The sequence below is a fragment of the Notamacropus eugenii genome, chromosome 2, assembly GCF_028372415.1.
Source record: "Notamacropus eugenii isolate mMacEug1 chromosome 2, mMacEug1.pri_v2, whole genome shotgun sequence".
NCBI classification, from domain to species: Eukaryota; Metazoa; Chordata; class Mammalia; order Diprotodontia; family Macropodidae; genus Notamacropus; species Notamacropus eugenii.
Window position 1 is genome coordinate 60,271,299 of NC_092873.1, and position 26,436 is coordinate 60,297,734.

Genomic DNA, 26,436 nt, shown 5'->3' on the forward strand with positions numbered 1-26,436 from the left:
GCCCCAGAGGGCAAACCTGGGGCCCAGAAATGAGAGAGGAGCAAGAGGAAGCTGCAAAGAGACCAACTGAGGCTTGACAGGAAGAAAAACCTTGCTAACTGATCTGTCTCAGAGTGGACTGGACTACTCAGGAGGCCCTGGGCTCCTTCTCCAGAGCTCTTCAAACAGACTGGACAACTGGTTGAGAATGTTGTGCAGAGATTCCTGGTGAGGCATGGATGGGGCCAGATGATTGGTCCCTTCCAACTGAAGAATCTATAAGGAAATCGTTGTGATTATTAAAACATCAGAGCCCTTCGGTATGCCAGGACTGAAGGAATAGAGGTGAAAAGCTCGGAAGCACGCTTCTTCACAGAAGCAAGATTTTTTGCCCAAATGTCAGCAAAAATCATAGCCCGCTTTTTTGGAGGTGTGGGAGAAAAGGTGCAGTCCAGGCCTATGACTTCATCTTTGTGAGGAGCTCCCTCCCTGATAACCATGCGATTTTTGTCTTAGAAGGTTGTCCAGAGCACTCGATGTGATAGATTTGCCCAGATTCACCTCACTGTTTTGTCATACTTCAGCAAACTCTAAGACTTCTGAGCTGGGAATTGTTTTACTTTACTGCGGAGATTTGAGAAAAGGGAAAGATTTTAAAAATTATTTTTCTGGCAACTGTCCTATTAAGCTTAACTTTTGAAGGAAAAGGCTCCCTTGAGCACTTACAATAATCATCTTCACCCTGGATTGCTGTTGAATTGTCAGAGATGAAGCCTAGATGGAGCAAATGCTGCCAACTTCGCACTGCTAGTATGTTTTTCATGACTTATGTGTCCAAAATCGATGGATGGGGCTTTGTCATATGCTCCCATGGACCAAAAGTGTCAAACCATGTCATTTCATGTTTGAGATTTAATGATGTGATCCCTTTGAAATGCCCGATAATCAATTATCCATTGTCATTCAACAAGTATTAAGTGTCTACTATGTGCTGGGTTGTGCTGGCACTGAAGATAATAAGTAAAAAATGTAATGGTCTCTACCTTCAAGAAGACAAGAACCATTCTTAGGGTAATGGGAGATGGAAAGGGAGAATGTACACAAAGAAAAGTAAATGTAAAAGATAGACAATAGAGGAGCAGTCTAGAAAGGGACAGAGGAAGGGGAGCAGGCAAGGCTTCTTGTGGGAGATGATATTTGAGCTAACCTTTGGAGGAAAACAGAGATCTGGGAGAAAATGCATCCCAGGCATGGAGGCAAGAGATCATGGACACTTCTGCTTGTTTCCTCACCAAATGCCATCCTTCTCCCAGGCACCTGGAGAGCCAGCAGATGGTGGAACCACTTCTCCTGGCCCATCAGCAGCCATCCAGGGGTTCTTTCTCTCAATTTGGAATGGAAACTTAGACATGATCCCATTTGATTCAGGAAGCCAAGAATAATACTGGCCCTTGCTCTCCCTCTTATTTTTTATTTTTATTTTTCAGTTAATAGAAATAACTTTGGTGCAGAAAGATATAAAATAAAACCAGGCAGAGCATCTGCCTTTCTATATATTGCCATAAAACCCAAGAGGAATACATGAAGAAATTCCATTCAGAAATGTACATTCTATTTAAGACTTCACTTTAACCCAAACACAGAGGAACTGTGTAAATACAACTACAAAATTCTTTACAAAGAGATAGTAATCGCCCATAGCTAATCCATACCAGTATAATACAAATGGCATTACTACGTACATTCATTTACTTATTCAGTGTCATAGCAATAAATGACTGATGGAGAGAGCTAGAATCAAAAAAGTAATTAAATTAATCTGGAGGAACAAAAGGACAAGATTCTCAAGAGAAATCATGAAAAAACATGGGAAAGAAGGGGGTCCAACAGTGCCAGACCTCAAACTACACAAAAAAGTAGTAACCAAAGAAAACTATTAAACTATTTTGGTATTGGTTAAAAAAGAGAACTGTCCATCAGCACAACAGATTAGATGTGCAACATACAGAAAAAAATAAAGCCAAAGATCTCAATAATAGGGATGTGAATTTAAGATTCAACAGAAACTCCTGGGAACACTGGAAAGCAGTCCGCTGGAAAGTGGGTGCAGGCAAACATCTCACACCATATACAACAATCTCCAGATAGATATATAACCCAGTTCTTTTTTTAAAAGTCATTTCACAAACAGGAGCAATGAATAAAGGACTTTCAGCACCTATGAGTGTGGGAAGAGTTCATGACCAAATTAGGTAGAGAATTATAGAAGATAAAATGGACAATTACGGTTCTATAAAATTGAAAAGTTTGTGCACAATAAAAATGCAGTTAAAATTAGAAGAGAAGTAGTTAGTGAAGAAAAGAGGGAGGATCTTTACAGCAAGTCTCTCATTTAAAGGTTTGATATCCATGATATATAACGGATTTAAATATGTAAGAATTATAGCCATTCCCTGATTGATAAATAATCAAGACATATGACCAGGCAGTTCTCAAAGGAAGAAATCCATGTTATCAACAGCCTTATTAAGGTATGCTCCAAAGTGCTAATAATTAAAGAAATGCGAATTAAAACAAGTTGAAGTTCCACATCTTACTTATCAGATTGGCAAAAATGACGGTCATGGAAAATGACAATTATTGGAGGGGCCATGAGAAGATAGGGGGACTCAACTGTTGGATCTGTGACTTGGTCCAGCCATTCTAGGGTGTAATCTGGGATCATTTCCAAAAATGCTGCGCTGTCCATACCCATTGGCCTAATGATACCACAGCTAGGTTATGTACCCAGAGAGGTCAGGGACACTACAAAGGATCCATATGTGCAAGAAATATTTATAGCAACTCTTAGTGTTAAGGCAAAGTACTAGAAATGAAGGGTGTAAGTTGAAAAAAAGTTATGGTATGTAAGTATATGAGATTATGGTGCCATAAAAAGTAACCACTTGAAAAGACTTACATGAAACTGATGTGGAGTGAAATGGACAAGGGAATAGTTAATACAGTAACAGCACTGCCAAGGAAAACGGCTTTGAAAGATCTAAGAACGCTGATCAGTATGACTGACCATTTCTCAACTTCCATGATGAAGCATGATTTTTTTGCAGTTTAGTCATTTTTCAGTTGTGTCTGACTCTTCATGACCCCATTTGGAGTTTTCTTGATAGAGATACTGAAGTGGTTTGCCATTTCTTTCTCTGGCTCATCTGACAGATGAGAGAACTGAGGCAAACAGGGGTAAGTGACTTGCCCAGGGTCACACAACTAGCAAGTCAGATTTGAACTCACAAATAGACTTCCTGACTGCAGGTCTGATGTTTGATGCACTATGGCACCATCTAGCGGCCTTGATGAAGCAATGATGCCACCTCCTAACCACGAGGTGATGGGCCCAAGGTACAGCACTTTCAGATATGGCCAGTTGGTGGATTTGTTTTTCTTGGCCATACTTATTGGCTTCGAAGGTTTTGTTTTTCTTTTTTCATGAGGGAACAGGTTTTTGGGGAAAGGGGAAAGCTAGTAATAGAGAAAGAAAAGGAAGGAAGGAAGGAAGGAAGGAAGGAAGGAAGGAAGGAAGGAAGGAAGGAAGGAAGGAAGGAAGGAAGGAAGGAAAGGAAGGAAGGAAGGAAGGAAGGAAGGAAGGAAGGAAGGAAGGAAGGAAGGAAGGGAAAGAAAGGAGGGAAGAAAGGAAGGAGGAAAGAAAGAAAGGAGAGAGAAAAGAAAGAGAAAGAAAGGAAGGAAGAGAAAGAAAAGGAAGGAAGGGAGGGAAGGAAGGATAGAGGGAGAGAGGAAGGAAGGAAGGAGGTCACTGCATTTTTTTAAATGCATTGAAGAAAACTGAAGGAAACAGACCCAGTGAATGAATAACTTTGAACATGATGAATCGTATACTTTGTGGGGTTAAAGAAAGCTCTTCTTAGAAATTTGTGGTTTTGTGTAGCCCAGTTTTTTATTCTACTTGCAATATGAAATTTTTAAAATTTGTTTTTCTTAAAATAAATGAGAACCGTTGCCTCTTCCTAGTTAAGGTTGCACCTTGTGGTAATGAACACTACCTACTCAGACCACAGGAATCCTAGGGGTCAGAGAAGACTCCAGGAAGCCCAGCCTCATTGTCCAAGATCATCCATCTGTGGCTGATACTCAGGTAAAGCTTGTAAGAGAATTTGGCAATGGTTCATGAGTGAAACAAGCTAATTATTACTGCTAAGATACCCATGGGGCTGGCACGCCTTCTGACCTTTTTATTAAAATGAGTGACCTCAAAATGGCATTGCATTAGTTCAGCCTAATTAAGCCTAAGATTTTCAAGTCTTTTGTCCTACTGGGGCTTCATGAGGAAAGCGAATTCAATCTATTTCTAGAAACCAAAGAGGTTTACAAGAGAAAAATAGCTTTCATTTCTCCACCTTACCTCCTAGCCCCACCCCCATGGCATGTTCACCCTCCCTCACCAACTGGAGAGGTGAGCCTGAGAAGATGGAGCTGGGGAAGAAGAGGTTCCTTGGCTAATGCTCAGAACTGCTGAGGAGAGCAGTTTGCTGATTCAGGGGCTAATCCAGGTCCTGTGTTCTGTTCCATGCATGAGATTATCTCCTAAACAGCCACAGCCTAGCTCATTAGACAGCCCGTCCAAATCTGCTACAAATTCCCCTCTTCATCCTTTGGGAGGCTTCACTCTCATCCACTTCAGGGAAAGGGCCGCCATGAACATTGTCCCGCCTGAACAGCACTAGCTTACTTGGAAAGAGACGAACCCGAATCCCTGAGCCTCCATACTGCCATTACTGGTCCAGCAGAACTCCAGGTAAAAACCAAGATACTGTAAATCAGTCATTAAATGGATGTTACTGGTGTAGCAAGAAATCTGAATGGGGCCAAGGGAAGTCAAAGTTGCTGAATAAATTCCCCACTTCTTGGTTTTATTTCCTCTTGTTTGGCTTTTCGGGGGATCTTCAGGTGAAGTTACCTAGGCTGGCTACTCCCTTTGGTGGGCTGCTGTAGAGGTGTCCGAAGTTGGGGCTATACCTACCCAGCAGACCACAGCCTAACCCCAAGGGGCTCATGAACCACCACTCAGCATGCGAAGACAAATCCTGGGTCTGACCCTGCTTACCATGCTTGTTAAACTTTCTTATTGTCTCTAGAATCAAATATGATTTCATTCCTTTTCAATTTCTATTTTGCATATGAATTTTATAATGCTAAGTAATAATTCATGCAATAGTCTTTGTAGATGGTGTAATAATATAATTTAATTTAAATGTCAGTGTGCACATATTGGTGGTACGTTCTCCACAGTGGTTTACCACTGGTATGCATGATCAAAAAAGGCTGGGAGACAGCTCAGTGCTCTAATGAATTGGGAATCAGGAAGGGAAAGAAGAAAGGGGGACTGGGAGCTGCTCTGCATGAAATACTTTTTTGTGTGATGGGTTCTGGTTCTCTGGGACATCCTTATTATCCACAAGGATTTTAAATTTGAAATTCATACTGAATTTCAGCATCTCAGGCTGGTGATTTTTTTCCATCATTGGTCTGGTAGGAAAGAATGTGCCATAGCCAAGGGGATAATCCAAAGACCAGATCTTCTCATTTGAATCTGCCACTTCTCAGAACCACAATTAGGTCCATTTTGTTGAGGTTTTATAAGAAAAGGCAAATATGTCAGCAGAGACTTGTCCTACCAGCTCAGCTCCCAAGAGGTTCAGCAAAGTTATGGGACTTGCCCCTGACCACACAGCCGGGGTCAGAGGTGGTGTTTGAACTCAGACCTTCCCCAGAGATAGCCACTTCAAGAATGTCATCCCGTTGTGCCACACTAGTAAAGTAGGTTTTTTTTTCCTTTTTAAGGACATTCTGCCTAAAAATCAAACTGTATAAAAGATCTATTTTCCAGCTACTGTTAGAAGCTGAGGATAAACATGGGAATGTCTTTTGCTTGACTACTGTATATCTGCTATGAGGGTTTTTTCTCTTTATCGTTCATTGGGAGGGAATTTGAGAGAGAAACAAAATAGATTTTTGTTCATTAAAAATATAATTATTAAGGAAGGAAAAGGAAGGAAGGAAGGAAGGAAGGAAGGAAGGAAGGAAGGAAGGAAGGAAGGAAGGAAGGAAGGAAGGAAGGGAGGAAGGAAGGAAGAGCTGAGGGTAGTTTAGGATTTGTTTGCTGGGAGTTTTGGGTTGGTTGTTTCTAAATATTTTTTGATCCAGACCTAAGATTTCATTTAGTGTCGGGAATTCCCAGTGTGGATATTCTGTCCACCAAAGTGGATCAGCTCCTTAACCAAATCTTGCCTTAGATCCTGGTTGTTTTGTGACCCTGGACAAGTCACTTAATGTGTGTGTCTCTTTCTCTGTGTGCCTCACTTTCCTCATCTGTAAAAGAAAGGAGTTTGATCTGATTTCCTCCTAGCTCTAACCCTAGGAGTCTGTGAGCCCCAACAGGTCAGAGACATGGCAGGCACTGAGAGGTTGAGTGACTTGCCCACAGTCACACAACCAATGATCCCACTCCATGGTTCTGGCTTTTGGAAACTGAGGCTAGCAGGACTTCTCAGAAGCACATGTGTGCACTAGCCTGCCTTTGGCATCTCAGCTGGCCTGTCTCTGCACCTTTATCCAAGGCCGTCGCTTGCCTTTGAGGACTCTTTGACACCTGAAGGACTCCCACAAGCCCTTCCAAGATGGCAACCGGGGTGAAGAATGCCCCAAACCACGTTATCTTCAAGAAGGTCTCCAGGGACAAGTCGGTGAGTGGCTCAGGGGCTGGGGGAAGGGGGGAGGCTCAGGATGAATGACCAGGCTGCTTTATTAGCTCCTTAGACATCTGCTGAGCGCCTACTTCGTGCAACACCCAAGATCCCAGCAACCTGAGTTGGGAGGGGGAGGAGGCAAAGATGACTAACTCTCTGGGAGCTTCAGGACAAGTGGAGAAAATAAATAAGAGCCACAGACAAAGGGGATCCACAGCCCAGAAACCCCTAAACTGGAGCCTAGACTTTGGGAGGAGGAAGAGGAGGAAGTGATGGGATGGGGCCTCCTGGGATAGGAGGGAGCAGAAGGAAACAGGAACCTTGGGCCTGTGGCCTGGGGGTCCTTGCCAGAAAGCTAAGGAGATAGCTACTGGACCTATAGACTTGGAGTTAGGAAGACCTGGGTTCAAGTCCTACCTTAGACAGCTGTATGATCCTGGGCAAGTCACTTGACTTTTCTGTGGCTCAGTTTCCTCATCTGTCAAATAAAAGTGTAGCCTCTAAAGTCCCTTCCAGCTCCAGATCAATGACCCTGGGGTTCCTGGGGTCTCCAAGAACCTCTACAAAGAGCTAAGGAGCTGGGCCTTCCTTGTGGAGGGAAGGCTCATGAATGGTAGTGACAGAATGTGGGAGCAGGGAGCTGCTCTGAGGCCCAGACAGGTGAAGGTGGCCCAAGGTCACACAGCCAGTAATGGCCCCAGGGCTCCTTACTCTCCAGCAAACTGACTCAACGATGGAAATCCACTGGCTCAGAGTCATTCCTCAATTAATGAGAGGGGACTTAAGGGATGAGTCCTGAGGATTTGGGGGCCTGCTGCATTTTGGAAAGGGGAAGAGGATTCCAGGAAAGAGAAGGGAGAGACATGAAGCTTTGGGAAGGGGTGGGGGAGTCGGAGAACTTGGGTTTGAATCCTGGCCCTGTCACACACATCCCCCACCCTCCCCACACACCCCCTCCTCTCACCCTCCCCCGTGCACCCTTAGATGAGCCCCTTCCCCCCTCCCCACAGTAGATTTTTCCCTATTACAATGACCCACTAGATGGCACTAGCCCCTACTTCATTCCAGTCACCTGTGAGGATGGGACTCCTTGAGTGGCATTCACCAGGCTGTCCTGCTGGGACCTCTTCTCAAGAGGCTGATATCACAGGCCACAGGTTTAGATCTATGGACCTTAGAGACCATCAGACCCAAAAGGTAAAGCAACTTGCCCAAGGCTATGCAGGCATCAGGTCCTCAGGCTCCAAGGCCAGGGAAGAGTCTTTCCACTGTTCCACACAGTAAGGAACCAGTGGAGTCACTAGTGAAGGTCACTCAGGTCCCTCCTGTTCCTCCCACAGGTGACCATCTACCTGGGGAAGAGGGACTACATTGACCACGTGGACCAAGTGGAACCCGTGGGTAAGTCAAAGGGAGGCAAAAATCCCTTTGCCAGCTGCTTTCCTTCTGCTGCTAGAGAAGAATGCTGCTGATCTGGAGTCCTCCACCTTCCTCATTATGATTCTTTCCTTTTGGTCCAGATGGCGTCGTTTTGGTCGATCCTGAGCTCGTGAAAGGGAAGAAAGGTGAGGCGGGCTTTTAAATTCTGAAATTTGTCTAAAAGACAAGCATTTATGAAGCACCTACTGCCATCTGCTCTTGGAGATAAAAGGCCTCCTTGACTTTGCCTTTGATCCACAATGATCAGTGAAAGCCGGGGAGAGCCCTTCTTTTCACTCACCTCTGTCCTAGGATGGGCTCCTCTTCTCAGGCGCTCAGGTGGGACCATGGCAGCCTAGGAGCCTAGACCCTGAGCTGAAGGAGGCTGGGGCCTGTCTAGTCCAACCTCCTCATAAAGATGAGGAATCTGAGCCCCAGAGACTTAAGGACTTCCCTAAGGTGAAACAGGTAGGAAATCACTATGCCAGTCTTAGAACCAGGGCTGAATCACCAGCTCCCAGTGCCAGCATTTCTTCCTAGAAGCCCCTGTGCCTGGGATGCCTTCTGGCTTCCCATCAGTCCCAACTAAAATCCCCCTTCTCCAGGAAGCCTTCCCCAACCCCTCTGAATGCCAGTGCTGCCCCTCTCCTACTTACGTTATGTGGCATAGAGCTGCCTCCCCATCCTGAGGGCAGGAGCTGTCTTGTGCCTCTCTTAGTGTTCCTAGAACTTGGCCCAGGGCCTGACACATAGTAAATGCTTAATAAATGTTTATCGACCGACTAACTGACAAATGACTTGGATTGTTTAGTCCCATAATTCCAATTGGGGAATTCCAATGACATCTGTTACTCCCAGGCTAATCACCAGCCCAGGACACTGTTGTACTAGAAGAACTCATATACACCCTCAGGAATGTAACTGAGCTAAAGATTTCAGGTCCTAGGCATCCATAGAACCCACCACATTTGTGTGACACTTTGAAGTCATGTCCTCCTGCTCTGATGTAGGGTCTGTAAATTTTTAAGAGTCAGCCTGGACTGAAGGACATGAGGCAGATGACGCTTTGGTAAATCTAGCTATCATCATCCTTAAAAACCAGTCCAGGGCACCCATTGGCTGAAGCCAACAGCTCAGATTCTCTTCTCAATCCCAGGGGCCTCTGGACTTTATGGAGCACGTCTCCTCCCCAAATCACAAGAGTGATCAGAGGCTCACGAATCACTAACCCTGCTGTCTTGTTCTGTCCAGTCTTTGTGTCTCTGACATGTGCATTCCGCTACGGCCAGGAAGACATTGATGTCATTGGCCTGACCTTCCGCAGAGACCTATATTTCTCCAGGATGCAAGCATACCCTCCCATCAACACAAGGACTACACCAACCAAAATGCAGGAGAGCCTGCTGAAGAAGCTTGGGGTCAATGCCTACCCTTTCCTTCTCACGGTGAGTGTGCCTGTCCTGCCTCTGGCCTGCCTCTCCTTGTCTGCCCCATTCCCAGATCTCCAAAGCTGCCTGGCCCAATGAAAGGAATGGAAAAGAGGAAACAGGAACTACGCACGTCTTTTTTTCTTGGAGGGAGACTTTGGTACCATCAGGGTAGTGAGCTTCCAGTGAGAAAACACCCTGGAGCCATTGCAGATGGGCCCTGCTATGCAACTCAGCCTTACAAGTACCCATGTTCCTGAGAGGTTTACTGGCTAATCTTATACTGTCTTCACAGACTTGCACTTGCAGACTTGCAGTTTTATTTTTCCTATTTTTTTCAGTGAGGGAGGGAGGAGGAGAAAGGGAGAAAATATAAAATCAATTTTTGTTCATTGGAAAAATAATTAATTTTAAAAATCGAATGAATAACTTAGCTACTTTCAGTAATACAGTAATCCAAGACATAATCCATCTGTGTCAGAGGCAGGACCCAACCCCACCACCCCAGAGTAGTCCCCACTGTGAAGCCAGCTCTCAGACCATGTTGTTATTCAAACATTTTCAGTCATGTCTGACTCTCCATGACCCCTTTTGGGGTTTCCTTGGCAAAGCTACTGGAGTAGTTTGCCATTTCCTTCCCCAGCTCATTTTACAGTTGAGGAAATGTAGGCAAGCAGGGTGAAGTAACTTGCCCAGGGTCACCCAAATAAGCTAATAAGGGTCTGAGGTCAGATTTGAACTCGGGAAGAGGAATCTTTCTGACTCCAGGTCTGGGGCTCTATCAACTGCACCACCTAGCACCATTATACAATCTTGAAGTAACATTATCCTTAACCTTTTAAATTCAATCCTTTCTGATAGAAATGTACATTATAACAACAAAGTAAAAACAAATAGCTTTGAAAACTGTAAGAATTCTGATCAAACCTACTGTTCCAAGATTCCAGAGGCCTGAGGGTAAAGCAGGTGGACTGTACCCATCACCCCAAAGTGGGTGATGGGCTCAGGGTACAGAATGACGCTGATGCTTTTTTAACATGACCAAATGCAGGAATTTGGCTCGACATTTCATATTTATCACAAGAGTTTTATTTTTCCTATTTCTTCCCATGAGGGAGGAGGAAGGAGAGAGGGAGAAAAAAAATCAACTTTCATTCATTGAAAAAAATTAATTCAAAAAAGTCGAATGAATGACTTAGCTATTGTCAGCAGTACAATGATCCAAGACAACTCTGAAGGACTCCATCGAGGTGCCAGCCATCTCCAGAGAAAACTGGTGGAGCCTGCGTGCAGATCAGAGATTTTTTTTGTCACTTTATTTTACTTGGGTTTTTTGTCTGTGTTTTCTTACACAGCATGACTTATGTGGGAATGTGCTTTGCATGACTACACATGTATAACCTATGCCTTCTCAATGGGGGGGAGAGGAGGGAGAGAATATGGAACTCAAAATTTGAAGAAAAAAAGAATGTTAAAATTGTTTTTACATGTAATTAGGGGAAAATAAAATATTAAATAATGGGGAAAAAAAACAAATTGAACCTTTCTGAGAACACTGGGTGCCTGGTGGACCGCCATCTTGGAACAGAGCACCTGGCACACAGTTGTTGCTTAATAAATGATCACTCCACCACCTCCCAAGCATCCCACTCTGAGGATTTTCTCTCTTCTCCTTCAGTTTCCTGACTACCTGCCCTGCTCAGTAGCTCTTCAGCCATCTCCTCAAGACACGGGAAAGGTGAGTGGGGCAGGGCCCCCTAGGAGGAAGGAGCCATGGAGCCCCCCAAACTCCTGCCCTCCCAACTTGGCAGTGGAGCTAACTTCAAGTGAGGGGCTTTAAGCCCATTCCCATACTAGGAAAATGTGTGGCTTCCCCTTAGTCAAACTCCATAATCAGAATGTTAGCCAACATTTGTACAGGACACCCCAAGAGACTGAGTGGAGTGTTTAAGCTATTAAAGCTTATAACACTTTATATATGTCATCTTTTTTGGTCCTTTACAGAAACCCTGAGATGTGGGTACTGTTATTATCCCCATTTTACAGATGAGAAAACTGAGACTGCATTTCAGTGACTTGCCGAGGGTCATACATCTAGAAGTGTCTAAGGCAGGATTTGTACTCAGGTCTTGCTGAGTCCAAGTCCATGTTCAGTTACATAACCCACTTTGATTATGGGGCTAAATCCATTGGAAACAAGCCCAGTGCTATTGATCTGAGATTATTGGCTGACATAAAATGGTAGATGTAAACTGGGAGGGCGGAGGCTCTCAGCCTCAAGTTGCAGGGGACCCTAGAATCTGTCACCAATTGGGATGCTGAGGCCCATCCTGGTTTAGTGACCTGCCCAAGGTCATACAAATAGTATGGAAGCTGGGACAGAAGCTTCCAGCACAGAGGGGGCCTCACCTTTTATTATTTATTATTTATTGGATGATCTTTTGGGTGTGAGCCACCCATGGAAAGTCCTAACTCTTAAGACGACCTGGCCACATGATACCCCTCTAAGATGGGGCAAAAGCTTCCTGCTTTTTTGAGCCTTCAATGCCAGAAAATGAGACCTCATGGGATCCCTTGCTCTCTTTCGATCCTTCTCAGTGCTGCGGAGTGGACTTTGAGGTGAAAGCATATGCCACAGACGTCGCAGAATTGGAAGAGGAAAGAGTGCCCAAGAAGTAAGAGGGGGTCCCGGCCCCAACCTCCAAAGTCCCTTCTCTCTTCGTCCTTCCACATCCAGCTCCCCTTTGAGCATCCCTGACTCAAAGCTAAAAGGAACTTTGGAGGTTGGCCAATCTAAAAATGAGAGCATTTTACAGATGAGGAAACTGAGATAGGGGTGGTAGTGATTTTCCCTCTGACAAAGATGAAGGGTAGACGAGGGTCTGAGAGGGAGTTCTGAGTTGGTGGTTTCTCTGCTTCCACAGGAGCTCTGTCCGCCTACTAATTCGAAAAGTCCAGCATGCCCCTTCTGAAATGGGACCCCAGCCCCAACTGGAGACGGCCTGGCAATTCTTTATGTCCGACAAGCCTCTGCATCTGGCTGTCTCTCTCAGCAAGGAGGTAAGTGGTGTACTTCTCTTGGGGATGGGGGAAGGGGCATTTGTTCTTGTCTGCAAAATCGCTCCAGAACCCTGGGGGAGCAGGGACCTCCTCCCGAGGGCCTCGCTTTCAATTGTGCAGGTCACCGCCTGTCCCTGACTGGCACCTGGACCACCCAATCTGTTGTGGTCTTTCCTCATTTCCTCTTGATGTCATGAGGGTGTCCATGGAGCAAACAGAAACTGTGGCCTTGGAAAGGCTATTTGCCTCAAGGAACAGACCCTGCTGGAGACCGGGGATGGGCTCACCCAGAAAGGACTCTTAAAAAACCAGAGAACTTGGCAACTTTGCCAGCAGAAAGTTAAAAATGAAGAAGCATTGAGCTTCCAGCTGCTAGCTCAGCTCCATTCTTTAAGGGGGATCCCAGCCAGGATTGAGCCCCTGGCTCTGTGGGAGGAGTCAGAGAACCCCAGTTTTTCAGACTAGGGCTCATGCCTTAAAAACCCCTATTAGGATATCCCCATGTGGGTTGTGCAGTCTCTGAAGACCACCAGTGAAGGACACCATTGGAGTCCCTGAGGCTGCTCATTGCTTGGGCTGCCAGTGGCCAGTCTGTCTTCCATTTCCTGTCATTCCCAGCTTCTCTAAGCCCAGGAGCAGAACCAGTAAGGAGGGGAGCAGGGTGCCCCCCACCCCATCCTAGGCAGCCCATCCCACTTTGGGACACTTCCCATTGTTAGTATGCTTTTCCCCTTCATCCAGACAGAACCTGCTTTTCCCAGGGTCCTCCCACCAGCCTCATCTTAGCATCCGTTCACAGGACAGCCTTCATCCAGATGCTTCTCCCTCTAACCCCCAACAACTGGCAAATCTTTTCTTCTTCAGACTAAGTATTTGTGACTCCTTCAGCCTATCCTTATGGGACATCCACTCCAGCCCCTTCCCCATACTGGCAATGCTCTTCCTGCCTGGGGTGCTTCTCACTGAGTCCCAGATTTGAACTTCAGAACAGGGGACAAAGGGGCCATGACCTCCCTGTGCCTGGAAACTGTGTTTCTCCCTGTCAGCCCAAGCTTTCATTAGCCCTTTGGGGTCACAGTGCCAACTTGTAGTGAGCTCACTGGCCACCAACACCCCCAGATCTTGTCATACTACTCTAACCTTAGTTCCCCCATCATCTATTAGGAAGAGAGGTAAATTCTTACACTTTTGGACCCAAGTGTAAGAATTTAGATTTAGGCCTATTGAATTTCATCCTAGTAGATTCAGCCCAATGCTGTCAGAATCTTTTTGGATCCTGACTCATCCAGGTACTCACTCACTATTCCAACATGAACTTTCCCTTTTGGATAAAAGGTGAAGGGTCATGATCTTCAGAGTAGGTGTCCTGGGAAGGTTCTTGGGAAGAGGGGCATGTTTATTGAGGGCAAGAGCAGGAGCCCCTTGCCAAACTTCATCCTGATTGGTCTGTTCCTTAGCTTAGCTTTACCAGTCAGAAGGGTCAGGGGAGGAAGGTGATACCCACAGAGGCACATCAGTAACTGTCAACCCTTGCAGTGACCACTCAAGCTGGCCACATTGGTTAAATGATGGTGGTATACAGAACATCGCGGTCATCCCTGCTCTTCGATCGTCCACTCTTGGCCTCCCTCTGGGTGAGATCCTTCTCCCCTGGACCAAACAGGAAGAGCTAGTTACCCTTGTTCTCTCTACCCCATCACTCGAGGATCCAGCCTCACAGACCCTCCCCAAAGGAGTTGGCCCCACTGTGTTGGAAAGCTGTCAGATTAAGCAGGTGAGTTAATAGCTGTGCACTCACTTTTTCAGATCTATTTCCATGGCGAGCCAATCCCTGTGAAAGTGAAAGTGACCAATAACACAGAAAAGACCGTGAAGAAAATTAAAGTATCAGGTAGGAGGGAGCCGCCCTTGGGGCATCCTTAGACTCTTCCCAGGTCAGTTCTTGGGGTAGGAGGCACTAGAGGAGGCCCCATTACATGTGGCTGACTCTGCTGCCCCAGAATCCAGTGGGCCACCTCAGCATCTCAAAGTATGACTGTACACTTAGAAAGAGATGCACTGGAGGCCAGAACTAGATGCACCAAAACTCAGCCTCTTTCATAAACTAGCAGGTGACAAATCTCCCCATTACAAATAGAGGCCCTCTGTTCTGTTCTGTTCTATTTTTTCTTTCTCATAGTTTCTCCCATTTGTTCTAATTCTTCTACACAACATGACTAATGTGAAAATATGTTTAGTAGGAATGTATATGTAGAACCTATATCAGATTGCACGCCATCTTGGGGAGGGAGGGGAAAAAAATTTAAAATTTATGGAAGGGAATGTTGAAAACTAAAAATAAATAAATTTGACTACAAAAGAAGAGGCCCTGAAATAGGCTTGAGAATTCAACTAATCCACCCATTATCCCAAACCAAACTGTTATTCCATAAAAAATTTAGAATAATGCTTTAATAGATGTTGACATACTAAAGACTACTACTGTTAACTAATAATAATGGCAAACATTGCATACCCCAGGAAATGGGTGCCATTACTATCCCTGATTTACAGATGAGGAAACTGAGGCTGTTATAATGAAAGTGACTTGCCCAGGGTCATACAACTAGTAAGTCTCTGGGGTAGGATTTGAAGGCAGATCTGCTTGGTTTCCAGTCCAATACTCTACCCATTACACTACCTAGTTGCCTTAGAATCTATAGACTGTGTGGAAGGAAAAGCTTTCAAAATCCAGAGAACTAATGAAACAAACCAAAATGTTGTGGGAACAGAAGGTAGTCCATCTCCTCCCCCCACTCCCCATCCTCCTGTCTGCTCCACGGTTAATCCCGAGGATGCTCCCATGAGCCTCCAGAAGATGAGCCCACATCTCCATCCTGTGAGTCAGCCACCACAAGCACCTGAGCGCTAGGCTGTGGGCAGACAATGAGAGAGGAAAAAGTCCTAGCAGAGCGGCCGGCCCTGGCCCAGCCCAGCCCAGCCCAGCCCAGGGTGCCCTAACAATGCCCAAACAATGCCCAGCGCATCTCCAGGGCAGGCTTGGGAATCGGACCTGTATTCCAGTCCTGGCTCTGTGACCCTGGGCAGGTCCTGGATGACCCTTTAAGGCACAGAAAGCTTGTCAATCTCCATTGGTAGAGAGAGTTTCTATACCAGGAGTTTGCCCAAAGCCATTAACACTGTAGGTCCAGCCCCTCAAAAATAAAATGATCGTGATCGTTGTTAACTGACTTTCATGTGGCATTTTAAGTTTGTAAAACACTATGTACAGAGCCCCTGAAGATGAGGCTTCAGACACGACAATCCTCATCTATGGGTGAGAAAATCTAGGCCCAGGGAGGACAGTGACTTGTCCAGGTTCACACAGCCAGTAAGAACTAATAGTTGCTGACATTCATACACACTCGAAGTGTACGCAGTGCTTTACAAATATTAATTTATCCAGTTCTCACAGTAACCATGTGAAGAAGGCATTGTTGGTATCCTCATTTTACCGATAAGGAAACTGAGGCAGACAGCGGTTAAGGGACTTGCCTAGAGCCATACAGTTAGTGTCTGAGGCTGGATTCCTGACTCTAAGCCTGGGGCTTTGTGCCCTGTGACCCCCCCCCTACTGCCTACTAACCTGGTGTCTGTGATGTAGTAGGTAGGGGCTCCCTGGCAGGGCTCCGGGACCTCTATGAACTGGCTCCCAAAACTCTGTCTTCTCTTTGCAGTGGAACAAGTCGCCAATGTGGTCCTGTATTCGAGTGACTACTATGTCAAACCTGTAGCCTCAGAGGAGACCCAGTGAGTAGCCCTCTGTCCCCCTCCTCCTCTTTCTGGCCTCCCCAAGGCCCAGGCATGTCTTGCTCTGATTTCACTCAGTCTTCCACCCCAGCTTACCCATTCTCCAGGACAGACAGAGTGAGGACAAAGAAGCAGGGAGAAGCCACCGTCTGCCATAGCCACCCTGCCGTCCTTGGCACAATTAGGTCTCGAGGCTGTCTGGGGAGGCCTCACACAGGGTCTGTCCAGACCCTCAGCAAGAGCCAGACAGCTTAGCCTGGCCTTCCAGCAATCTTCAGGGTTACTCTGGCAGTGGCTGGTGCCGCCCTGCCCCTCCCCCCCAAAGAGGACCTTGGGATGGTTACTCCTGTGCTTGTGTCCGCACCATCCACCCCAGCAGAGGGGAAGAAACTCCTTGAGAGCAGGCCTTGTTAGGGTGTAACTGCCTGGAGGTCCGGGATTGCTTCCTTGTTGTTTTCGGATCTCTAAAGTAATGTGTGCCTGTCGATTAACCAATTGGACCAAAGATGGCCAACGTGACTGATAAATACCTTATCATTTTGTGATCGGCAGGCCTTTTCTTAAGCACCTTCTATGTGTGCCAGGCCCTGTGTGGGTGCTGGCAATAGGAAGACAAAACTGAAAAAGAGCTGTCCTCAGAGCTTATATTTTAATGGGAGACAACAGGCACCTGTCTAAGTTAAAGCAAAACAGAGTAAATGCAAAGTAATTTCACTTAAGGAGGGAAAGAAGATGCTGATAGTTGACTTGGAAGGAGAATAGGGATTCTACAGTGTGATATGGAGTGATGAGGCGGACATGTGTGATGCAAAGGCATGGAGGTGGGAGATGGGACATCCCATTCTGGTGCAGGCTCTCTCCATGCCTACCTGGCCTATTCCCTTGTTAGGCCCCTCCTTGGAACCTTTCCATGTTGGAAGGACCTGCCCGGGTTTCCACTCTACCTCATACAGTGCAGGGAAACTCCCCTTCTCCCCAGTACCACCTCCAGCTCCACCTGCACCCCCTGCCTTCCCAGGCTTCTTTGAGGCTCAGATTTCTGGCTCCCTATTCCTTCTCTGCACACTCAAGGTTTGGGGGCTTTGTCTAGTTAATTACCAAGCATGGTAGTGCCAAGGACCAGGCACAAGAGAGCACCAGGAGATGCAAACTGACAGGCCAAATGCATGTCACTTATCTTCAAATACCACTTTATGACATGATGCCACATGAAACACAGGGCTAAATAAAAGTATACAAGGCACATATTCAACTCCCGCTTTTCAGTCACATAGAGTCTCCCCTCCATGGGGTCATGTAAGTCCCAAGTGGACCCAGATTGCCTCTGACCATCAGAGCCTCCAGGTCTTTATTTGACTCTCCTTCTTGGCCTAGAGATTGGGACTCTGGCATAGGTAGGGATGGGGTCTGCTGGTGAGAAAGGTCATAAGGTCATTGGTTTAGAGACACAAGGGACCCCGGAGGCCAATCAGATGGAACTTTTCATAGAATACATGAGGAACTGAGGCCCCAAGAGGCTTGTCCAAAGTCATAGCAGTAACCAAGAGACAGAGTCTGGATCTGAACCCAGGCCCCCTGACTTGAACACCATACTCTCCACTGTGTCTATCACCTTTTAGACTAACCTCAGTCTGACGTTTCTGTTAAATGTCAATAAATCAGGTTGTGCTAACAATGTAAGTGACTTCAAGTGTGTTGGCCCCTTCACAGAGGGTCTTGGTTTTGTGACTGGTCTAATTTACATTTTACCCAGTTACATTCTGGTTTTTCATTTGGAGGCTTCTCAAGCGTCTCTGCTGGGGTTGTGGTCATTACTGTTTGTTTTTACTGAGTTTCCCCCTGAACTTTGGCCATTTGGAAAAAGGAAAGTCTACCCGTAAAGAGACAGAGTTGGGTGTGGATTCAATTTCCTAATGCGTCAGCTGGGGCTTTGGGGCTTCTGATTTGCAATCCTGATAAGTTTTGATCCTTTTTTTCCTCCAGTGAAAAAGTGCCACCAAACGGAACCTTGACAAAGACACTGACACTTACTCCCTTGCTTGCTAATAATCGAGAAAGGCGGGGCATTGCCCTGGATGGAAAAATCAAGCACGAAGATACCAACTTGGCCTCCAGCACCATGTGAGTTCTTTGTGGGGACACAATACTATCTAGGGTCACAGCTCAAGGGCAGGAAGGAATCCAAGAGGCTCTCCAGACCATTTTACAGATGAAGAAACCAAGGCTCAGAGAGCTAAGTGACAAGGCCAACCTCACACAGCTAGGAGATGTCTGGGATGGGATTTGAACCCTGAGGTTCAAGGTCTAGCCTCCTGGCCAGCCAGCTTTCTACTCACAGGCACTGGGTAAGAAGGACCTTTTCTATGACTGTGACTTGCGTCCATGGAGATGTGACTCCCCCAGACCCAGAGCTGTCGTTTCAAGGGTGGGGAAGAGCCTGCTTGATCCATCTTTGCAGAGCTGCCTTGCCTCTACCTTCACAGTGGTGGTGGGGAGTCAGGAGCCCTGGAGCCCTGTGCAGCTGGAAGAGGATGAAGTCCCTCTGAATGGGAAGGTGCTCAGAAGAGCCCTGTCTCCTAAAGCAGCTTCTCAACTCCAGACAGTAGCAAAAGCTGCACTGGCCAGGGGTGTAAGGAAGGTGTGAGGAGTGGAATTTAGTCCAAAGGAAAATGAGCCAGCAGGACCACAGGGCCAGAGCCAGAGGGTGGGTGAAAGACCAACTGATGATGCAAAATCAGGACAGGAAATGGGATTTGCTTCAACTTTCTTGTCCTTTGAAGTCTAATTAATTTCCATCTGTCAGTGGGTGAATGGAAGATCCCATTACTATGAATTTTAGGCTGCACTTCTCACCCCTACTCCAGCCAAAACCTGGAAGTTTTTAACTTGGTGATAGCCTGTAATCCCACACTTGGTTCCACTAGATGGCTCGATAGTGCACAGATACCTGGACCTGGAATCAGGAAGACCTGAGTGCAAATCTAGCTCAGACACTCACTTAGCTGGGTGACCCTGGGCAAGTCACTTAACCAATATGGACCTCAGTTTGTTTACCTGTAAAATGAGATAATAATAACACCTACCTCCCAAGATTGTTATGGGGAGAAAATGAGATATTTGTAAAGTACTTTGTAAACCTTACGGCTCTAAATACCAGCTGGTGTTAGTATATTAATAGTAGTAGTAGTCGTGCCATAGATGTGATTTAAGTTAGCGGGTCTCCTCAGTAGCAGAAGCAGCAGCAGTAGCAGCTTCCCTTGCCACCGCCCCCCAGCAGGATGAAGGATGCTGTAGGATAGGGTCACAGCCATTTCAAATAACTGAAAAATGTATAAAATACTTGGGAATCTAATTACCAAGCTGAACACGAGTCATATAAACACAGCTACAAACTGCTGTTTATAGAAATGCAGATGGACCTAAATCGTTGGAGAAATATTCATTGTTCATGGATAGGACAAGTCAGTATAATAAAAATTACAACACTTCCTAAATTAATTTACTTATTCAATTCCATACCAAACTACCCAAGGATTAGTTTGTGGAACTAGAAAAATAATAACAAAATTCCTATAGAGACAAAAAACATTTCAAGAATCTTAAGGGTAATAATGAAAAAAGAGTGAGAATGAAGGGGGCCTACCAGTAGCAGATCTCAGTCTAGATTACAAAGCAGTCATTCTCAAAACAATTTGATACTGGTTAAAAAGCAGAGAAATCAATCAGTGGAACAGATGAGGTACACAGCATACAGATCAAGTAGCCTAGTGTTCAGTGAAAACATAAAGACTCCCAGCTCCTGGGACAAGGACTCAAGAGAGGCCATGAGTGTTGATGAAATGAAGAACTAGCTTCAGAGCTATGAAGATTTGGTTTCCAGTCAAGCCTTAGACACTTCTTGTCTTTATGACCCACCCGAAGCAAGTCATGTAAGGGACCAAGGCCCCAGGAGGTATCACTGAAAGGAAGGAGTTTCCACACTGGGAGGTCACCAGGAAATGAAGTGAATCCTCCCCTCTAGTAGGTATTAAGTTCTTAGATTTCTAGTTCTTTGGCTTAGTTATCCAGTCTCTCAAGAGAATATTTCTTGTCATGATTTCACATGTGAAGTGATGAAGAAAAGACTATCTATTTAACTGTCACAAGCCCCTAAACACCCCCTTTTCTAGAACACCACCCTTACTCTTTTTTCTCTTGGTCAGCATTAAGGAGGGCATAGACCGAACAGTGCTGGGAATCCTGGTGGCTTATCAGATCAAAGTGAAGCTCACTGTCTCAGGGTAAGTATCCTAAGATGAAGGGAATCATCTCCATCTTGTTTGTAGGGAATAGAAAAAGGTCTTCAAGGCTCTTCTAAGTTAGTTACCTGTCATCAGCCTATCCAATTGGATGAGTAGGAGCGGCGCTCTTCCTAAGAATTCTAAGAAGTAAAAGGCAGCAGGGGCAAGAGGGAGGGGCAGCCTAGAAGAGATCAGCATTCTGAGAGAGGACTTGGTGTCTTGGAGAATCTGCCTGTGTTTCTGGGGCCATGGGGAAAAGGAGGATGCCCAAAAGGGGATAGTATCCCAGAGAGAACAGGAGTACACTGTGCGAAATGGTGGAGGACCGTGAGTTGTGAGGTCCAGGGAGGAAGCGTATCTAGGACAAAACCCCAGTCGTCCTATCCCAGTTACATCTAAGAGGAACAAGAAGTTAGGGGTAATACTCCCCACTCATTGCTTCCTAAAATGGTCTCAAAGAAGCATTTTTTTAATATCCATTTGAGACCTCCTCAGTTTTTCATTCATTTGGCTACAATTAGTGTCTAGGTTGGGAATGAATATTGTATGGGAAAATCCCATGACCCAGAGTCTGATTGAGCTCAGCTCTCCGGGTCTCGGGTCTGTTGTTCGCTGGGTGAACTGCTTAGAGAAGTGGAGAAGGATCCAGACACCTCATGTTCCAAACAAATTCTCACATGTGGAAAATCAAATTCTCCTCTTGCGACTCTCTAGAGGATGGTTTGGTCAGAGTTCTAGCTCTTGTTCACTTCCCATCACCCAAAGGCTGAACCTTCCAGCCTTGGGAGCTGCCCTCAGGCCTGGTTCAGGACCTGGCTCTGCCCCCCTGCGCCAAGGTTGGGCAGGACTGATATACAAGACAGAGCCACTGAGTCTCGAGGTGACTGTGGTCAAGTCACCAACAGCACTGTCTTTGGGTAAAAGATATTTGCACTTCAAGGTTCCTTCCCTGCGCTAAAATCCCACAACTCTAAGTAGGGAGGAATATTTCCACTCATTCTAAATAGGTTCCATTCACATATTGTTTCCATTAGCAATATTTCTTAAAATGGGAAGCTTTCTCCAGTTTTTTTCCCTATATGAATATAAAAACATGGCTAGTGTTTATAGTTAGTATTTGAGTTCTACAGACAGACAACAAAAACAGACACCATCTCCTGGCCCCCTGGAGAGACAATCTGATCATCAGATCATAGATCTGAGCTGGAAAGGACCCTTAGGGACCGTCAAGTCTGACCACCCCACTTGGCAGAGGAGGAAACTGAGGCCATTTCTGGGACAAGAGTACAGGGACACACTGACAGGAAGAGGCAAAACCAGGATCCAGGATTGGGTCCCCTGCCCCAGATCCAGACCACTGTCCCAGGACCAGGCTCATCCTCTGGTCTCATCTGGTTATTTCGCGTTCCTGAACCACAGATTTCCAGTTCTTACCCAGTCGTCTTGAGCTGGGAGAATAAGGTTGTAAGTGGATAGTGGGATCATGGAGCTGAGATGAACTAGCGGGAGAAAATTCCTGAACTTGGCTATGGTGATGAGAACCGTCATTAATAACTGAATTATGTGGAGCTCTGTGTTTAACGGTTTTCTATTTTTTAATGTGTTTCCTAGCTTTCTGGGAGACCTCACCTCTAGGTAAGTTGATCCACTTCCTTCCATTGTCATCCACATTATTAAAATAAGCCCTCTCTCTGTCTCTCTCTGTCTGTCTGTCTGTCTGTCTGTCTGTCTCTCTCTCTCTCTCTCTCTCTCTCTCTCTCTCTCTCTCTCTCTCTCTCTCCCCCTGTGCATCTCCCCTCTCTCTTTTTCTCAGCTACTTTCATAAATGTAGCTCTGCTCTCTGCAGATAACTTTCAGTTCTATATCTATAACTCTCAGCTCGAGTCTCCCTCCTAAATTCTCGCTGCCCACTGGCCATTTCACCCTCCTTGTCTCCCAAGCATCTCCAGCTCACCAGGTCATCATGTCTGGAGTAGACATCTTGCAGCCCCGAATGCTCCCCTCTTCCAAACTTCCAGTTCCCCTGGTTCACAACACTGGAGTCATCCTTAACCCTTTCCATGTCCCCTGACCTCCTCACATCCAGTCCCTTCACAAATCTTGTCAATTTTATTTCAGTCATGTTTCTAGTCTGTCCTTTTCTTTCCACTCACACAACAACCATCTAGTTCAAGCCCCATCATTTCTCCCATAGAGTATTTCAGTTGCCTCCTAATGGGTCCCCCCTTCCCCATTCTTCTAGTGTCTCTGGTCTCCAGTCCATCCTTGGCATAGCTGCCAGACTGATATTCCTAAAGTACATCAGTCCGCTGCTCAAGGGGCATCTTTGTTTGGCTGTTAAAGGTATTCATCTCTGGCTATAGTGGCCTTTCCAGTCTCACTGCCCATTTCTGTCCTTCATGTCCTGAGTGCTCCAGCCAAACCAGCCGTCTTACAGTTTTCATACATAGTGTTGCATCTACAGGCTTTGGGTACCCATTACATCTCACCTTAGCCTCATGGAATCTCCAGCTAATGACCCCATCTTAGAAATTACACCCCCTAAATTAGACTCCTTGCAGGTAAGGGCTGTTTTGGTTTTGCCTGTACCCTCAGCCCCTCGCACAAAGACTGGCACATAGTAGGTATTTAATAAATGCGTATTGATTAATGAATGAGACAGGACTTAGGAGTAGGAAAGTGCCCAGGGCCAATTTTCTGCCTAGCACAGTTCATTTTGTGATAGCAGGAATTCAATAAATATTTATTTGCTCTTTGGATTTGGTTCCTGGGGATATGAGGTACTGAGTTTTGTGTGGAGAAGGAGAACAGTTCTCAGGCATTTAGAGAAGAAGAATGACTCTGGAAGAAACAGCAACATTTTGACCAGAGAGATCATAAGACAAAAGGGTGTGTGTGTGTGTCATGAGTGCAGAGAAGAATCACTTTCTCATCTTTCCTCTTTTTATCCTTTCTTTATTCTTCATTCATTCTCTTCTCCCTGCCCTCTTTCCTGACTCCTCTTTCTACTAGTAACCCAAGGCTATCATAATACACTCTTTATAGGTCTGTACTTATACAAGATCCCATTCACTCTTGTTCACCAGTCTTTCAGATCACTAATTTTTTATTGATATATTTAATTTTGGCACAATAAACACATTCCAACAAACACCCAAACAATGGCCCCTAAAAAGCATGTTCCCTGAAATCAATGCCCATGGTGGAACCCATCACTTTCCACTTTTGTAGTGGATCAGTTGCCGGTAGACAGGAAATCTACTTTAACTTTGGTAATATAGCAGACTGAGGTACTACATCTCCAAACGCCGCAGATTTTATATAGGATGACACTCCACATCAAGGCTACATGGGATTGGATGAGTTGTGTTTCCTTACTCTAGGTGAAAATTATATCAAACCTTACTTCTTTCCAACTTCAACTGGCTCATTTCCTCTTTAATTCTCTCCTTGGGTTCTAAGGCAATCAGATGTTCTGACATTACCTAATAAATAAATAGAAATATAGTCTGGCTAAGTAATAAATTAGCTCTGAGCCCCTGCCCAATTTATAAACCAGAGAAACTTTTTACCCTAAGCTTTTATTCCTCTCTCTTTCAAATTCAAACCCACTCCCAAGCCCCATTTTATAGGCATAAACAACGTCAGCGTTATAGCTCATGTAGTTTATTACAGTAGCAAATAATAAAACAAAACAATTATTTACAATTAATTATGGTGAAGAAAGTCGACAGTTTGAGTTACCCATCTATAGGAGAGATGTGGAATAGAATACTCCCACCAATGCTGCCACTAATTCTTCCTCAACTCTAGAAAAAAATGTTCTCTCAGAAGGGTGATTCTCTTTAAAATTCTATTCATGTTCTCACAGTGTCTCCTCAGACTTTCTCCTTGATAGTTACTCAGTCTCTTGGAAGTTTATTTAATCCTTTCCCTCTGTGCCTCAGTTTGTCTCCAGCCATGACACCTAAAGTATAGTACCCCAAGATTCTGTTCTCACTGTCTCTTAAAAACACAGAAACAATATGCAAAATCTCTGTGAGAGGGGCTAATTGAACTAGGGTTACAAAACTGGACTAGAGTCCCAATGTTATCCTTTTGATTTGACCCAGGTTTTGTGTTCCATTAGCATCTCCATTATCATCTGATCCTGCTTTCTTAACTCACTGTCACTTTATCCACATCCTCCTGTGTTTCTCTAAAATTTTCCCCTTCCCTGTTCCCTAGAGTGAAGTAATATTACGTTATGTTTCTATGCCATAGCCAGATTAGTTTAAGAGAAAAAAAGAGGACTCCTATCCCACAAAGATTTCACCACTTTTCACCATGTTGATGAGGCCGATGACCAGAACCATCCACAACCTAAGAGAGCACAGCCCCTTGGCTCCACTGCAGGCCAAAGGCTTTCGTGAAAAATTTGAACTTGACCACTGACAGATTTCTTTTGTTTGTTTGTTTGTTTAGTTTTATTTATTTATTTTTAGATTTTGACATTCATTTCCACAAAATTTTGAGTTCCAATTTTTCTCCCCATTTCTCTCCTCCCCCAATTTTTCCCTCCCCCCACCCCATAACACCTTGCATTCTGATTACCCCTTCCCTCAATGTGCCCTCCTTCTGTCACACCCCATCCTTCCCTTATCCCCATCTTCTCTCTTTTCTTGTAGGGCAAGATAGATTTTTATACCCCATTACTTGTATTTCTTATTTCCCAGTTATATGCAATAACAATTCTCAACATTTGTTTCTAATACTTTGAATTCCAACTTCTTGCCCTTCCTCCCTCCCCACCCATCCCCACTGAGAAGGCTAGCAATTCAATACAGGCTATATATGTGTCGTTTTGCACAAGACTTCCATAATAGTCATGTTGTGTAAGACTAACTATATTTCCCTCCATCCTACCCCATCCTCCATGTATTCTATTCTCTCATTTGACCTTGTCCTTTCCCCAAAGTGTTTACTTGTAATTGCTCCCTTCTCCCATTTGCCCTCCCTTTTATCATCCCCCTCACCCCACTTGCCCCCTTCTCCCCTACTTTCCTGTAGTGTAAGATAGATTTTCATACCAAATTGAGTGAGCATGTTATTCCCTCCTTAAGCCATATGTGAAGAGAGCAAGTTTCACTTTTCCCCTCTCACCTCCTCCCTTTTCTCCTCCATTGAAAAATATTTTTCTTATCTCTTCTATGAGTGATAATTTGTCCCATTCCTTTTCTCCTCCCAATATATTCCTCTCTCACCCCTTAATTTTATTTTTTATAGATATCATCCCTTCTGATTCAACTCAATCTGTGCTCTCTGTCTATATGTGTGTGTGTGTGTGTGTGTGTGTGTGTATGTGTAATCCCTCCACCTACCCAAATACTGAGAAAAGTCTCAAGAGTTACAAATATTATCTTTCCATGTAGGAATGTAAACAGTTCAGCTTTAGAAAGTCCTTTATGATTTTTCTTTCCTGTTTACCTTTTCATGCCTCTCTTGATTCTTGTGTTTGAAAGTCAAATTTTCTATTCAGCTCTCGTCTTTTCATCAAGATTGCTTGAAAGTCCTCTATATCATTGAATGACCATATTTTCCCCTGAAGTATTATACTCAGTTTTTCTGAGTAGGTGATTCTTGGTTTTAATCCCAGTTCCTTTGACTTCTGGAATATCCTATTCCAAGCCCTTCAGTGCCTTAATGTAGAAGCTACCAGATCCTATGTTATCCTGATTGTATTTC

General features: G+C 45.1%; 1 protein-coding gene across 3 annotated transcripts in view; it reads left to right on the forward strand.

Annotated features, from left to right (window-relative positions):
- Positions 1-4,002: 4,002 nt before the first annotated feature.
- SAG (S-antigen visual arrestin) overlaps positions 4,003-26,436 on the forward strand; it is a 30,364-nt gene continuing 7,930 nt past the window's right edge. For 2 of the 3 annotated variants that reach the window (XM_072640544.1, XM_072640546.1), the window contains exons 1-13: positions 4,542-4,786; positions 6,609-6,734; positions 8,078-8,138; positions 8,258-8,302; positions 9,408-9,601; positions 11,262-11,321; positions 12,182-12,258; positions 12,508-12,643; positions 14,450-14,534; positions 16,360-16,432; positions 18,416-18,553; positions 20,635-20,712; positions 22,324-22,347. In XM_072640544.1, coding sequence (XP_072496645.1) covers positions 6,669-6,734; positions 8,078-8,138; positions 8,258-8,302; positions 9,408-9,601; positions 11,262-11,321; positions 12,182-12,258; positions 12,508-12,643; positions 14,450-14,534; positions 16,360-16,432; positions 18,416-18,553; positions 20,635-20,712; positions 22,324-22,347 — 1,037 coding nt within the window. In that variant the 5' untranslated portion in view covers positions 4,542-4,786; positions 6,609-6,668. Of the gene's footprint in view, positions 4,127-4,541; positions 4,787-6,608; positions 6,735-8,077; positions 8,139-8,257; positions 8,303-9,407; positions 9,602-11,261; positions 11,322-12,181; positions 12,259-12,507; positions 12,644-14,449; positions 14,535-16,359; positions 16,433-18,415; positions 18,554-20,634; positions 20,713-22,323; positions 22,348-26,436 lie in introns of those variants that run through there. The other variant, XM_072640545.1, reaches the window with a different exon arrangement.